We start from the raw sequence: 17,591 nt of genomic DNA on the forward strand, positions 1-17,591 counted from the left end.
TCTAGCAAGCAATGCAAATCAGTCTGTGGACAGGTAAGCAGAACTCTGGGACATAACAGAGTGGGTGTTAAGATGAGGAGGTGATTTTCTTTATGGTTATTTAGAAACTTGGATTTTCTATGAAAAATGAAAGTGAAAGTGTTAGTCGCTCAGTCTTGTCTGATTCTTGCAACCCCATGGACTGTTGCCCGCCAGGCTCCTCTGTCCATGGAATTCTCCCAGAAAGAATACTGGAGTGGGTAGCCATTCTCTTCTACAGGGAATCTTCCTGACCCAGGGATGGAACCTGGGTTTCCTGCGTTGCAGGTAGATTCTTTACTGTCTGAGCCACCAGGGAAGCCCCTGTAGTGAAATCCAAATATCAAAGAAACAGTTTAATATACTTTTGAATACCATTCTCATTGATAAAGACTTGGTATTGCCTAAGTTTTCAATTAGTAGATCATCACTGTGACCAGCTGGTTAGGAATAGATATAACAGGATATGAACTAAAGAGAGAGAAGGCAGTGACATCATATTTGATAGTAAGATAATATTTTTGCTAAAGGGATATTTGCCTTAGGTCACTTCTAGATTTCCATTTCCCAGATCAAACAATGGCTGTTTAAGGACTATCATGGGTTATATTTTCTAAAATTTGTAGCCATCTTCCTTATTATTTGGTGAGGAGGGTGGAAGGGATTCACCTCTACTTTGCCATGAACTGTGGAATCTGAAAATAGCATATTTTTATATGATTATTGCTAGTGTTAAATTTGAAAGTGGTCTTTTGGATTAAATTTCCTAAAGTTTCTAGTTCACTATGATTCACTGTGTAGTGTTTTCTGAATAGATCTAAACATTAAAAAAAAATCCTACCATGTGAAACACTTATGAAACTTTATAGCTGTTTTCACACTGAACTTATTTAACCATATATATCCCAATTACAATAATTATATATGAATTTTTATCTTTATTAATCAGTACTAATAGTTTTCTAACACTTGGCTAAATTTTAAAAAATCTCTATTTTTTTTCTGGTAGTAATTCCAATTCAACATATTAAGATAGAAGATTTCACAAAATTGTTAAAAATCTATACATTTGAAATAGAAATTTTAAAAAATTACAGTAGTTCCAAATAGGAAAAGGAGTACATCAAGGCTGTATATTGTCACTCTGCTTATTTAACTTATATACAGAGTACATCATGAGAAATGCTGGACTGGAAGAAGCACAAGTTGAAATCAAGATTGCTGGGAGAAATATCAGTAACCTCAGATATGCAGATGACACCACCCTTATGGCAGAAAGTGAAGAGGCACTAAAAAGCTTCTTGATGAAAGTGAAAGAGGAGAGGGAAAAATTTGGAGTAAAGCTCCACATTCAGAAAACGAAGATCATGGCATCTGGTCTCATCACTTCATGGGAAATAGATGGGGAGACAGTGGAAACAGTGTCAGACTTTATTTTTCTGGGCTCTAAAATCACTGCAGATGGTGACTGCAGCCATGAAATTAAAAGACGCTTACTCCTTGGAAGGAAAGTTATGACCACCTAGATAGCACATTGAAAAGCAGATATATTACTTTGCCAAGAAAGGTCCATCTAGTCAAGACTATGGTTTTTACAGTAGTCACGTATGGATGTAAGAGTTGGACTGTGAAGAAGGCTGAGTACCGAAGAATTGATGCTTTTGAACTGTGGTGTTGGAGAAGACTCTTGAGAGTCCCTTGGACTGCAAGGAGATCCAACCAGTCTATCCTAAAGGAGATCAGTCCTGGGTGTTTATTGGAAGGACTGATGCTGAAGCTGAAACTCCAATACTTTGGCTACCTCATGCGAAGAGTTGACTCATTGGAAAAGACCCTGATGCTGGGAGGCATTGGGGGCAGGAGGAAAAAGGGAAGGCAGAGGATGAGATGGCTGGATGGCATCACTGACTTGATGGATAATAGTCTGAGTGAACTCCAGGAGTTGGTGATGGACAGGGAGGCCTGGCGTGCTGCGATTCATGGGGTCACAAAGAGTCGGACATGACTGAGAGACTGAACTGAACTGACTGAACTGAATGGTTTTAATTTTTTTAATTCATTAAAAAAGCAATGTAACTGAAATGGAAAACTATACCCCAAATGAGACTTCAGTCATATATTTTGTTCAGAGTGATTGATTTTTCTTTGGACTTGATGTTTGATATAGTATAGGCTGGGAGAAATGGAAAGGGAGTGTGTGATATATACCAGTCACCCTTTTCTCTTAATGTGAGCTTTTTTATTTTGTTTGTAAGATTCAGCATTGGAAAAGGATTTAAGGTAGGTCCTGGCCACTTACCTGTAGATGGTAATGCCAGTGTATTTTTTTATATTCTAACTGCCATCTATATGGGGATGGAAGACAGTTTTGAAGAAAGGAGGGAAAGGAGTGGAGTCTTATGTGACTATAGTGGTTAAATTGAGCTTCCCGTGCCTTCTTTGTGGTAAACATGTAAGTGTTGACTCTCTCATTGTCCTTGATTAAGAGTCCTTGAGGTATTGATGGTTATTAACCATACTGTATAGTTCTCCAATGTGGATGAAGTTCTCCAATGTGGTCTGAATTTACACCCTGCCCTTCCAGATGCCTCCATCACCCCCAACTCCCATTCTCCCTGAACTACCTAGATAATTAGGCTCAAAGTTTCCTCAGATATCTAGTTACCAAGTATCATCTAAGAAAGAGGAGCTGTCAACCCTACTTGTATGGGATCATCAATTCTTCAAAGATTATCAACCCTGCTAACTGCATGTTTAAGGGTTTGTGGGTTTGTCCACTGGGTCATACACTTTGTATTGTTTATCACTTCATTAACTTCTTCCCTTCTTTTCATTATTTTCTCCCCTATACTGTATTTGATCTTATTTTTTACCATTCTTTAACTCCTTGAGATCATTTAACTTATTAATTGTTAATTTTGTGACCTTTTGCATTTCTAATATAAACAATTCCTTCTAAATACTGATTTGGCTATATCCCACAAATATATTTAAAAATTATTTTCAAATTCAAAATGTTTGAAAATTTTAACATAAATTCTTTAATTTATGGATTATTAAAACATCCTATGCAATAAAAAATATAATGTAAGCCACAAAGATGGTCAAACTTATGATTTAAAATATTAAACTGTGAATCACAAGATTTCTTGGTCCTTTGGTTGTGCCCAATGTGATGCCTTAATACTGGTACCCCAGATTCTTGGACATGGCCTTGGCCAGTTCCCTATAGGCTCCATCCTTTTGCCCAATATTTCATTAATTTCTTTAATACTCCTGCCATGAACCTTTCTGATTTAGTGTCTGATCTTGATTAAGTCAAATCTTTATCTCCAGTGTGCCCAAGAACTATCAGTCTCTGCAACTTGGGCATCTTCACACATCTGTAGACTCCTGTACAGAATATTTAGATCCCCTTTCCATTACAGAAAAAGAAATGTATTTTTAAATCAAGTAGAAATTAAATTATGTCACAAAACTTTTTAGTTTATTTATTTTATACTAGAGAGTTTATCTGTAATGTTCTGGGCCTAGTCATAAAGCTTCTTGAAAGCTTCATGCAGTTTAATTTTATAAACTTGGCATTTCACCAGCAGGATATATTTTTGATGAATAAAAGTGTTGATCTTCAAAAATACATGAGACATACAGACTCAGCCTAGGTCACATCTAATACTTTATAATACATGTTGGAAAATAATTTCCTCCATTAAGTCAACCCTGCTGGATCTCTCACTTCTAATTAGGATAAATTCATCTTAGCACTGATGTGACAATTGAGACTGGTGACTCTAGAGAAACTTTTTGTCATAACTATTTACAATATATTTGCCTAGAGTGTTCTTTGGAACAGAAAGGTAACTATGTGGGAAGTTAGACAGGCATGAGTTCAATACTAGTCTGTCCCAAGAAATAAAAACAAATATGGCATCAGGGAAATAGATGGTTAAACATAAAAACAAAAGGAAAAAAGAAACCATTTTCTTGCTTTGACATGACATCCAATAGCTATTGTATTTGAAAACTTTTCTTATATATCATAGGCTTTCTTCCTGCTTACAGAAGATTCAGTGTCTTGGCTGACTGTTACTGCAGAATTTCTTAAATATGGGTAGAGAATGCCAGTCCTTTACCATACAGATATATAAACCTCCAATCTTAAATTAGGCAACAGGTCCTTTTCAGCATTTACTGATGGTTTGATTTCACACGCTACCCTGAAAGAAGTAAGATTTAGTATCAGAATGAGAATGAATTATGGTTTAAAAAATCAGGAGAGGGATACAGAGAAAAAAAAAAAGAAGAAAGATTTAGTTCACGCTAAAAACAAAGCATTAACTGGTTAGAATTAGGGGAGTTGAGAATATCCCTTTAAACTGTGGTACTGCAATTGATTTCTGTACGTTTTCTGGTATTCATCCCTTTGAAAAGAGAGTGAGAGCCAAGATCATTGGCTGTACTGTGAAGCTGTCACATCTCAGTACTGAAAAGGTACAGTGCAAGTGAATTGAAACAGTCTTTAGTTTTCTATTCCATATCGCCAAGAGCTTTGAGACTGATGAACCAAGTGAATGCTTTTTTTAGGGCTAAGTGAGATACAGATCCCTCCAATCTGACAGCGTTTCAGCCTCCGGAGTGAGAAAGCAGCAGAAGCAGCAGCAGCAGAAGCAACAGCAGTAGCAACAGCAACAGCAGCAGCCCCAGCTGAAGTCCAGTAAAGGAGAACTGATCTCCAGTTCATCGTGGAACTCCACCTGGGATCGTGCACTGTCCAGGGTCCTGAAACATGAACCAAACTGCCAGCGTGTCCCATCACATCAAGTGTCAGCCCTCGAAAACAATCAAGGTAGGACCCAGGTTTTCTTTCTTCTCTCTGCTTCTGCGAATGTAGATTTATTCATTTACCTCAAACATGTGCATTGGTATGGCAGGGCACTGACAGTGGTGATACCTAGTTGGTTTGAGTTGAATTGAAGGTGGATCTGAGTAGTTTTTGGTTCATTTGCATATGTATGTGGGATAGAGAGAGTAGTTTGCACTAAATAACTGTTTTGCCTTGATGACTTTGGCTTTTTTTGACTTAGAATCTATCAACGGTGTATTTCAGAAACAAAGTTTAGTGAGCCTCTAGAAGAGTTTCTGATCTATGTCAGTTTTTCTTGATGGAACTGGTGTAGGATTTGCAAACTGCTGGAAACATATGATATTAAATTGAATACAGACTTTCTTACAGTGTTTCATTGTCATATGGATTTGGAACTTCTCATTCTTTCCAAAGAAAAGTGCATCCTTCATTTGAGCGTTGAACTGGTAGTTATACTAAAGTGACTATAAAGTGTGTAAAAGAGTTTAGAGGAAGTATAAAAATGTATGTCCTTATATATGCCACCATACAACTCAGAAACAGTAAGGTGATTGGAGACACTGTTTAAGACAGGTGCTTGTTTTAAATTTGAGTCTTTTTCTGACATGGTTAAATGAAAAGGATCAACTCAGAATTTTACTGTTCTGTTTCATTATTATGTCATTTTCCTTGTCTTATTTGGGATGGTCATGAGGACTTATAAATAATCAGGTTTCTACTGAAGAATTTACTCTTATCTTGCCATTTATCTTTATTAGATTACTATCTGTGTAAGTACTTTGCATTTGTGTAGTGGGGAGAGTAATGGGTTCCTCTGGAACTCTTTTATAGAAGAAACTGACAGCCTGATGGATCAAAATTAATTATTGTGGTCTTTAATTTCCATACAATGCATACCTTTTGTTGAGTTTCCAAAATTTGAGAAGACTCATTTTATGATTATACTATTTGGGAGTTATATTTAAGGCCTTTGAAAATACTGCATAGACTGCAATCATAAAAGGAATATAATTTTCAGCAATAAGTCTCTTTCTTGTGAACTTACCTACCTTCTGTCAGAGTCCTCCAGTGATAAATAGACCATAAACTGAACACTTTCTTCCATTTATCTGCAATTATTTTTAAAAGCAATGAAGTCTCCAGGATATATCAAATGATGCATAGACTCCTATCATAATAAACATATAGAATTAACTAAAATAATGAAGAATCCAAATTATCAGGATAATTTATACCATCTCTAATTGCAAAAGTGTAATATTTTTCAGCATTGGATTTTCTGCACTGTGTCCAAGTCTAGACATAAAATGTTGAGCTTTAGGATAAGTTTTTCTCTGCATGTGAGGTTCCCACGTATGTCAATTATATGAGTACCATTACTGAAAAATGCCCAAACAGTATATACGATACTTCACATCTGTGATATATAAACTCTAGTGGGAAATACGTGCTGTAGTCTAAAGTGTGGTAGAGTTACAATCTGGCAATCTACCTTTGAGTATGTTTAGAAAACCATAAAATGGCTGGTGGCTTTCTGTGTAAGTGTTTGAGGTCATAGGAATCAAGTGTTTTGTTTGCCCTTTTATGTATTGAATAAGGGCAAGTGAATGCTACTTTCTGGGACTGAAAATCACTTCCCTATTGGTGTTCTGGCATTGACTGCCCTCAGACAAACTGTGGAGACAGAAAAAAAATTGCATCTAGTGTAAGGTTTTGCATCATCTTGCTGATCTTGCAGATGCTGGTTTTTCATTCTAACTGCAGCCATTGAATTGAAGTGAAAAGCATCATGAAAACTGGACAACCCACCACTTAGCAGAGTATTATATTAATGGATTAATGAATCTTGAATTCATTAAGAAATCTTGAATCAAACCTCTGGGTGATTTGGTTAATTGGACAAGTGAAGTTGTTTTGTGCCCCTCCCCCCTTGATATTACTCTGGGGAGCAAAAGATACTTGTGATGTTCCTAAAGTATATATATAGTTACAAGCATTGAACTATTAAGGGAGTAATTACTTGAGTATTTTCCAATTTGCAACAGTAAGTGGAAAAGCTTTCTTACTTCAAATTATATGCTCAATTATGAAACATTTATGGCTTTTGGAATTTATACTAAAATGGCTATCTATATTTAGGTAATGCATTAGCCTATGAACAAAAGGCAGTAAAAACCTAAAGAGAAACCATAAGAGGAGAGGTTTTTGGGAAGTTATGAAATACTGAGGCTCAAAGGACTCTGAACCTCTGGAATCTATTTTGTTTTGTTTACAGCATGGTTTTTCAGAGTTAATTTTTGTTCACTTTTAAAGTTACTATCTGAAACTTTGCAATAAAACTCACTTATGAAATCTAGCTGGCCTGTAGATAATGATACATGACCCAGTTGGGGCTCTAGAAATATCCAAATACTTAAGAATTTGTAAACTGTTGCACTTTGAAATTCTAAAACCTCTAGGGACTATCCCTGCATAGTTCAGTGTAATAAACCTGTAGGCAGCTGTTCTTCATTGTCAGTATAGTAAATTCTGGCTGTTCCTTCTCTTGATAGTTTAACCATTTCTAAAAAGAAAGCAGTGGGAATGAACAAAAATGAATTGAATTGGCTAAAAATAGCTTTAAAGGCCAAAATGTGTATGTGGAGAAAGAACAAGTGTGTATGTGTGTTTGTGTGTGTGTATTTTTCCCTACTAGAAGTATTTAAAAAAACAATGATATGTGCAATGGGTCAAATCTGGCAACTATTGCTAGTGAAAACTATTTGTGGTCATGGTAGTAACAGAGTTGGAGAAAAGGGGATTCGGAGGAGTCAAAATGAGATAAAATGGTCAGCGTTATTCAGGTGCCTGGACATTTGTCTTTGCCATTCTGGCCATTCTCCAACTCAACCAGTCAAGACAGTTTTCCTGATGTGCTTGAGCAGGTGTTTTCTTACAGTCAAAAAAGATAAGAGAGAATAGAGCAGAGGAAGTCAAATAATGGTGCTAGGCAGGTTCTCAGATCACTCTGGATGGAATGTGGAATACAATGCACTCATAAAGTCCTCTCCCATTTTAGAACTTGCAAAGCAGTAAAGCTTTTCCTAAAATGATTGCAAACCTTACCGTCTGTATAGCAGCACTCTAAAAAGATCTTTCACTGTGAGATTTGTAATGGAAAATTTTCAAAGACTATCTGGGAATGCTAAATACAGATTTAATCTTGGCTTATTATAAATTTGATTTCTAAAGAATTATCCCCACCTTGGGCAACAAACTTGTTTTTTTCTTCCTTATTTTGCCTTCTCTGGACTACACTGAAAGCAAATCAAATCTCCCAGCCAAATCTCTGGACTTGATTTGCCTTTCCCCCCGCAGTGGAAGAGTAAATTTAGAACTTTGCCTAAAAAGTGTGAAAGATTTTAAAAATTCTTTTATATTTTAATATAAATCTAACATCTATCTATGTTTAAGAGTAGTAAAAGAAATACTCCATCCTTCTTTAAAAGTTAGAAGTTGTGCATAAATTATCTAGGGTTGGTGATTCCCAGGTCAAGAATTATGTATGTTTTATTACGGTAACTTCCAAATGCAGTACACAGTATTACCTTATTTTTCCCATCCATGAGCCTTTCATATCAGTCTCTCTCTTTCCCTTTCCTCTCTCCAAGACTTGCCTGGTTTATTCTACTGATACCTTCAAACCCAGGTTCCTAGTCCTACATAGAAAAGGATCTCAAGGCCTAAAAATCTTAATTTCATTCTATTCCTGCTGGAGTAGCTGAAACATTTTGCAAAATATATTTGAATGAGTATTTAGGATTTTCATTGCCTTGGAAGTAGAACATCTATGAACAGGTAAACTCTTTTCATAATTTTGGCTGTCTTTTTATATTGTAATATTAAAATGTTATTATACTAGTAAATACTTTCTCCCCTACTACCTGTAAACCACAGCCCCAGTTTAAATTATGCTATAAGAAACAGGGTATAAAATAAAGTAGGACAGAATGAAAATTTAATGAAAAATTTTTTTGTTGTTAAATCTGTGGACTTAAGGATGTATGTGGTTAGAAAATGATTTCTGTGTTTAGTAAATTGAAAATTTTGGAGTGTGGCATTGTGATGAGTTGGCATGGTTCATCTGGCTTGGAATGGTACCAACTGGCATCTTTATGGTTGTTAATTCCATACCCTGTGCTTCAAGGATGGACACCTCATCTGTATTTCACATGGTACTTGAGTTGGTATTGCAATTTAATCTTAAAGAATATTTCATAATTAAATATCCAAATTATTTGAATTTTTTAAATGTTAAAAATTCAAAAGCATCTAAGAAAAAAATATTCTTAAGTCATCACAATATGAAAAATGTAGCCTCCCAATTTTACTATTTTGTGTAATTCTAAGTGCAAAGATTATAATAGACTTCTGAGTTGTATCTTGTCTTTGAGATCGATTTTGGCCTTAATCCTAAGGACTTTAGTCATAAGGGATAAAAAGAAAGAAAGTTTATTAAATTATGCTCTCAACACAGACTTAGACACACTAAAGGAAAAGTTATCATCTGTATTCAGTGAGCCCTACAGTTCCACTTGGCAAGGAACTTATTTTTTTTTCACCATTAGGAGAATGGGTCATTGTCTTAAGTGATCATATTTGAAGAAGCCAGACGAGAAGACTTACAGAAAATTTGAATGAAATATATTGTGTGTGAGAATTTTTTTCATCACTGTTAGAAATGGTCTACCTCTTTTTAATTATTCTGACACAGCTTCCTCATATGCTTAGACAAAAATCACAGACTATGATAAACACGAATTGGACCACAAGTTAGAAATTCTGTTGATAAGCAATCATAGTCATTTTCAGGTTCAATTTATTGCCAAGAATTTAAATTTTAAAAGATTATAGGATACTTTTTTCTTAAATAAATGTCAATTAAACTGTTTTATAAGAAAGTATTAAGGGGTTTCTATTTTCTTTTTAGTAAAGAGTGATGATATTATAATAATTGGCCCATTTTTGTATTTTGCTGGCCTTTTTTCTTAATAAAACAGAAGAAATAGAAAGTTTCTTTTTATTTGTTATTTATGCATTTAAATGGAAACTTCTGCTTCAAAGAAGTATTGTCATAGAATGTTTGAGGTAAATTTGAACGATTGTAGAACATATTTAATATTACTTCATTTTCTAGAAACTTATGGTCAGGTAGTAAAGACATTCTTGATGATACATTTATGATGACAAACCACTATCTGTCACTGAAAAGGTATGGTTCTACAGCTGTAGCACAGAATAAATAAGTTAAAGTAATGCTTCTTAAAGTGGCGTTCCTGAGCCAACAACATCAGCATTCTTGTGAATTTGGTAAAAATGCACATTCTTGGGCCTAATCAATTAGACCTAATCAACCCAGACTTAATCAATTAGAAACTCTGGGAGTAGGATCCAGCAATCTGTCTTTTAACAAGTCCTCTGTGTGCTCAGATGTGTATTAAAATTTCAGAAACACAGAGATAAATGACTACCAAGACTACCAAATAAAACACATTTGTGCTATGATCCACCTGTAAGATTTGACTGAGTATCACAGATGGAACCTGAAGAACTTCAGAATGATACTCAGGGTCATTAACTAACATGAATTCGATGAGAGCTGAGATCTCATCAGGTTCATCTCTTCTGTTGCACACAGGTCTTATTTGATACAAGGCTATTGCTCACAGGGTTTATTTGATACAAAACCCTGCATACACTAGACATCAAATATATAATTGCTGGTTATTAAATGATTGATTAAATGATTATTAAATGGGGATGAAATGGCTGAATGGCATAACCGACTCAATGGACATAAGTTTGAGCAAACTCCAGGAGATGGTGAAGGACAGGGAAGCCTGATGTGCTGCAGTCCATGGAGTTGTAAGGAGTTGAACATAGCTTAGCAACTGAACAGCAACAACAAAAGGACTGCTCAGGTCTATCTGCTCTAAGATGAGCTAAGTCAATTTTTAAACTCTTGTTTAATAGGTAATCAGGTTGGAAGCCTTGATGGTCTTTTAAATTCATAGCAAGTTTCTCTAAATGTGTATTTACATTTTCTTTGGCTTTTGATGATTCTGTTTTCTGATTTTGGTTTGAGGTCATCTGATAGTCAACACTTTTTAGTAACTAGGGAGATCCATAGTCACACTAAGCATAAAGTGTGCTAGATAAATGTCTCCCTTTTTTGCCAGCTTCCTCTGAAACCTGGCAAAACAGTGGTAGGCAGGAATATCACTATAGCCTTTCCCTCCTCTTCATGAATGTTCTTTAGCTCTTGGATATAAGCCACATTGGTAGGATATAATTGGCAATAGTATACCAAAATTAATTATCATCTTCAAACCTGACCTCCCATTAACAGACCTAGTATGGTGTTCCAATAGCAGAATTAGATTTAAGCTGGGTGATAAGCTCTAAAATAAAGAAAACTTACCTTCTGAACAGAATTATTTCTTGGAAATTCTTCAGAATTTTGCTTCGTTTTTACAGTTCCCACTTAGAAGAAAGATCAAATGTGCACAACCTACCCTACCACCTGTGAATGAAATGTAAGGCAGATTGGTTGGGTTTTCCTTGGGAGTGTCATCCTCAATTTGAGTTCTCACTTCCTCAGTACTACCATGAATCATGTGATCTTAGGGAAGGCAATTAACCCTGTCAGGGCTTTTTTCCCCACTAACAGAGGGCAATAAACTGAAATTACCTCCCCAAACAAAAATGCTATGTAAGTGCTTTGTATTATAATTTGTTCTAGCAGCAATTTTTAAGGGATATGACATTTTCATAGAGAGGTGTATAGTGAGAATCAATTTTTATGACATAAAAGCTGAGAATTTTATTTGCAATTATTATTAACTATAATGATGATAAAACTCATTTTGGAGTCACCAGGGAGCTGAAAAGTATCTTCTAATATTGTAGTAACATCTGCAAGATTTCATCATGAACCTGTACCAGAAAAGTAGGGAGAAAAGGAGATTGAGTTTAAATGCCATCTAAAGGACTGATTAATTTAATAAAAAATGCAGTTACTCATTCTGGTGCTATGCTATAGAAAATGGAAGAGACCGAGGGTGACTGCATGGATTGCACATGTGGGTGAACTGGGGAGATGTTTCATCATAATATGGATACAGCCTTATTACTACCTCAGGGCTCACTGTTTCCTTTGTCTCATTTATCCTTCCACCCAATGGTCCTTTAAAAAATCCATATTCTCACTTGAAACCTCATACAGAATGTTCTAAGTGAAAGTTCTCAGACTCCCCTAGGCAAACCAGTCATAGTCTCAACTAATCTTCTGTGTTCTCACATAATCTTCTCTGTTGTTGTTCAGTCACTAAGTCATGTCTGACTCCTTTATGACCTCATGGACTGTAGTCCACCAGGCTCTTCTGTCTATGGGATTTTCCAGACAAGAATAATGGAGTGGGTACCCATTCCTTTTTCCAGGGGATCTTCCTGAGCCAGGCATCAAATCTGTGTCTCCTGCATTAGCAGGCAGATTCTTTACTATTGAGTCACCAAGGAAGCCCAATCTTCTCTATATCTGATTAATAACAATTCATCTTCTGAGTTAAAATTATTTGTTACTATATGTCTCTCCACTAGCTATTAAAGAACTCTTAAAAGCTCTCTGTCTTTTATTTTTGTTAATTCCAATGTTTAGCCCAATATCTGGTGCCTAGCAGGTGCTCAATTAAGATTCTTTGAATGAAAGAATGTTCAAAGAAGACTATAAACTCATTCATCTCAAGAGATGCAGTCTGACTTCTGAGTTCAGAATCACGCTAGTCCTCCTTGATCCTTGAATAATGAATTGTTTTACTTTAAAATATGTAAACAACATTTGGAGAGATGACAAAGGGGCTTCATGTCTTGTGACAACAGATATGCTAATCCTCTTGAGGTTGAGTGGTTTCTCTAAGCCAAAAATAGGTTTTTTATTATGAGTGTCTTTCTACATAAGGGTTAAGGAAAGTCTGTGTCCAAACAGAAACTATTTCTGTCCCTCTTTTGGGCTCTTGTTAGCATAGCAAACACTAGTTGCTGCTGATTTTAATTGATGGGGTTATGTAGGGGGACTATTGACTCTGGCACTTTAGTGAGGCTTTTTCTCATCACAAACCTTAATTTCCAAGATGAATCACTGCTGCTGGATTGAAAAACACCATTTCTCACAACTTTGGATTCTGAGATTTTGGCCTAAAGAAAAATGGACTCCACTTTATTTTAATGGAAATTAAATAACACAAAAGTATTATTGTATTTAATAGATGGGCCCTTTACTTCAATACATTTTTTGAGACAGTGGAAGAAATAGGGCAGAGAGACTATGCAAGACAGATATTCTTAATCAAGGAAGGGGAGCTATGGTTAAAGTTTTCCTTTATCTATGTCCTCTGAAGGAAATAAAATCCATTGAAAAGACATACTCAAGAAACGTTGACAATGATTGGTGAACATAGTATGATGTGATGGGTAGAGACCAGGACTCACTGTTTCATTGTTTCAGTCATTCAACATTTAGTTAAGGAGGATTTTAATGTTTAAAAGGGTGATAATGCTTGTTTTGTTTTTTTTTTTTTAAATCACAGTCTAGGATGCAAATTAATGCAGTTGCAATCTAAAATGATAACTGCTAGATGAAACACATGTAAGGTTTCAGAGGGGCATTCACAAAGCTCAAAACAGAATTCCACAGAGGAGTTCATAGACTGATAGAAGAAAATATTTCAGACACAGAGAAAACATGTGCAAAAGAGGAAGAAGCAAGGCAATACAACTGATATGACAGCATTGCTGAGTTGAAACTGACTATAATGTGCAAATAATTGGAAGGGGTGAAAAATGATGTTGCAAGTATAAAATGGGGGGCTGACAGTGCTATTTTTCAGAATGTGACTGTATCCTGAGGGTGAAGCTTAAGGGCAAAGAGTACAAAGATAAGATCATGAGATTTAAATTCTGTGACCTTGGGAAGCATTCCTGAGGAGTTAGGTAGAAAGTGAAGACTGACACATTCCTCGTCCATCTTTCAGGATAATCCAAGTGTAAGATATTATTAGCCAGACGGGTTACTGAAGGTAAATCTTAATAAGAACAAAAGATTTATTCATTAGTTTGATTTAGTACCACCAACTTTTATGAATGCTAATAATAGCTGGTCTTTAAAGGCTTTAATTTACTGTAACTTTTGAATTCAAAACTGGTAACTTTTGACTTCCCTGGGAGCTTAGACAGTAAAGCATCTGCCTACAATGCAGTAGACCCGAGTTCAATCACTGGGTCAGGAAAATCCCCTGGAGAAGGAAATGGTAACCCACTCCAGTACTCTTGCCTGGAAAATCCCATGGACGGAGAAGCCTGGTAGGCTATAGTCCATAGGGTCGCAAAGAGTCGGACCCGACTGAGCGACTTCATTTTCACTTTCACTTTTGAATTCAAAAGTCTTTTTTGACTGACAATCGCTGGACTATACCAGAAGCTTTTCTTTAATATCTGAATGTTATATACAGATAATCATTTTCCTGGTATATTGTTTGCTCTTTGTCTTTTCAACAATGCCCACAGACGACCTCTGTTAGGGGCTTCAGACTTTAGTATAAAGAATTCCTGGAAATTTCAGAGGTAGAGGTATGAATATTCTTTTCTTTGTAGTCTTGTAATTACATAAACCGTGTTTTCTTTAATACAGATACCTTAGGTTTCTCAAAGGATTAGCTCCAAGGGTCTATCTCAAAGGCTTACTCCATTTTTCAGAGACGACAGGGAAGATTAAAGTACATTTGATGTGCTACACTTCCACAACCATAAAATCTGAAAGTTTTCTTAGAGATGCTCTTCTGCAGATTCTCACTTTGCAGACAAACAAGCTGAAGGTTAAAAAAGAAAGTTAGATAAGGTGAGTTTTGCCCCTTGCATCATTTTGAACAAGAAGCATGCACACGCGCATGTGCACATAAAACCATCCTGCACAATTATCTCATGATAATAATACCGTGAGATGGTTGTGTGTGTGTGTGTGTGTGTGTGTGTGTGTGTTGGCTATCGTTCTTTGAGGTCTGGGTAAGTTAGAGAATATGAAGGTTTAATTAATCAACGTGCTTTTAGCTGACAGTATCAGAAAACAACAGAAAATTCTAAATGATTGGTTAGAAGAATCAGGAAAAAATAGTAGTTTCACAAAAGGAAAAGTCCCTTGGTAGAGCACTTCAAGAGTTAGGTAACTGGTGTCCAAATAGTGTGTCCTAGGACGCAGGCTCTGTGCACTGTCACACTTTGTCTTTTTCAGACTAGCAGCTTCAGGTCCATAATTGGTATGCAGACCTGAGAGCTGACCACGTTCAGTGGAGACAGAAGTTTCTTCCTTTGAGTTTCTTTTAAGAAAGTGCCCTACACATATTTCCTGTCAACTTTTGTTGCCTTGAACTGTCTCATGCCAGTTCCTGATCCATGGTGCATGAAGATACGTGTGGCTAAGTTGAGAAAGTATAGGAGGTAGCTAACCAACTAAACGTGGGGTTCTGTTTAGAAACAGTCAGGGATGTTAGATGGTTTTTAAAGAGAAAAAAATTATGTGCCACAGAGATCAACAAGAATGATTTTAGAATTTGATGGATATACAATGTACATCATATTGTGAAAGACAGGTAATGCCATGGTCTAAGAACTGTTTCAACAAAGATATAACAAACTAAAACAATATTGTCTCTGATTGCTTCATGACAGAGATATTTTCCATAACTTTGGAGCAAAAAGGTGGGAGGAGAGGGTCCCAGGTTTGTCTCATTCAAGCAGCCTGGTCTCCTTTGATACCAAATGACTGAGTAGCCAATCACTGTGCATTGTGTTTTCATTTTCCACACATCACTGGGCTCATCTCTTTGATGAAGATGAGGTGAAATGATGATATTCTTTATCAAACAATTTTGATTGCTCAAGGCCTACTGCAGTGACCTCTTCTCTGTTAGCTCTAAGGACTTGGAGCCCTTATGCCCTCAGGAGCATTTAAACACCCAAATGCTTTCAAAGTTGAGAGGTTACATAATAACTAAGGTTAAATGTGCAATTGAAACTGTGATAGCTGTTTCATGTAAAGACACATCAGAACAAATTTCACTCCCCTTCCCCACAAAATATTTTGGAGGGGCATTTATTACAGGGCAATAAGACTACATGTGAGCACACCAAAAATAATTTTTAGGGGTGTTCCGTACCTCTGGCTTGTAACTCTGGATTGTGATGTTGAAAAATACTGTGGATTTCATTACCAGACCCTCAACACCTATAGACTTATATCTAGAACCCAGGCTGCTTCCTTGATCTCTATCCTCAGATGTTACTCTTTCCTCAGTATTGTCATGTAGATGTCTAATGCTGCTGCTAAGTCTCGTCAGTCATGTGCAACTCTGTGTGACCCCATAGACGGCAGCCCACCAGGCTCCCCCGTCCCTGGGATTCTCCAGGCAAGAACACTGGAGTGGGTTGCCATTTCCTTCTCCAATGCAGGAAAGTGAAAAGTCAAAGTGAAGTCGCTCAGTCGTGTCCGACTCTTCGCGACCCCATGGATTGTAGCCCACCAGGCTCCTCGTCCATGGGATTCTCCAGGCAAGAGTACTGGAGTGGGGTGCTATTGCCTTCTCCAAGATGTCTAATAGACACTGTAAATTTATTACATGAAAATCAGAACTTTTTTACTTGCTACATACACTTCTTTCACCTAACATCATTACATGGTACCACCATCTTCATTGCAGAGACTCAAACCAAAAGCTTAAATCTTATCTTTTACTCTCTTCTCTTCCAGGCATTCCCATGGTGTCTCAGATGGTAAAGAAACTGCCTTCAGGGCAGAATAACTGGGTTTGATCCCTGGGTCAGGAAGATTCCCTGGAGAAGGGAATGGCAACCGACTCCAGTATTCTGGCCTGGAGAATTCCATAAACAGAGGAGCCTGGTGGGCTACAGTCTATGGGGTCACAAAAAGTCAGACATGACTGAGTGACTAACATTTTCACTTTCTCTTCTCTTCAATCCATCATCCAATCTATCAAAAATTCTGTTCATTCTACCTGTTAAATGTATGTCCAGTCTAATTTCCTTTTTCTGCCTCCACCAACAATCACCCAAACTCCGTGTACATGCACATTTCATCTGAATTATGGAAGCTACTTGAGAGAACTCTGGCTTCTCTAAGGTAATGGAGATCTTACCAACATTCTCCACTCTCTAGGTGAGTGATGGTTTTAAAATGCAATGCTAATCATTTGCACACCTGGTTTAGATCTTACCATCACTTTTAGAAAACAGTCTTACCCTGATGATCCTGCACTGACCTGGCCCCTGTTCTACCCTTTGACCATATGGTGTGCATTCTTTCCCCCGCAACCCTACCCCATGACCCTTCTCCAACAAAAATGGGCCTCCTTTCTGAGGCTAAACCATTGCCAGCTCTTTACCATACCATGGTCTCTGTTCTCATTGTCTAAGAACTTTTATTTTCCTGTTGCTTCCCACAGCACCTTTCTAGTTTCAACTCCAGCCTCTTCCGATGAACTCTGCCCATTTAGGTTGTGTTCACTCTATGTTGGTGCTGAAGAAGCTCGTCACCAAGGGTGGTGATTATCTTGTGTTACGACCATAGTGCTGCCCCCAGAGGCTCCAATTCACAGGGGATTGG

The 17,591-nt window shown here is 36.8% G+C and overlaps 1 protein-coding gene across 1 annotated transcript in view; it reads left to right on the plus strand.

The window, feature by feature from the left end:
* Positions 1-4,672: 4,672 nt before the first annotated feature.
* DPP10 (dipeptidyl peptidase like 10) overlaps positions 4,673-17,591 on the plus strand; it is a 1,635,137-nt gene continuing 1,622,218 nt past the window's right edge. Inside the window, exon 1 of the mRNA NM_001435101.1 lies at positions 4,673-4,864. Coding sequence (NP_001422030.1) covers positions 4,805-4,864 — 60 coding nt within the window. The 5' untranslated portion in view covers positions 4,673-4,804. The remainder of the gene's footprint in view (positions 4,865-17,591) is intronic.

This window comes from Bos taurus, chromosome 2, assembly GCF_002263795.3.
Source record: "Bos taurus isolate L1 Dominette 01449 registration number 42190680 breed Hereford chromosome 2, ARS-UCD2.0, whole genome shotgun sequence".
Classification (NCBI taxonomy): Eukaryota; Metazoa; Chordata; class Mammalia; order Artiodactyla; family Bovidae; genus Bos; species Bos taurus.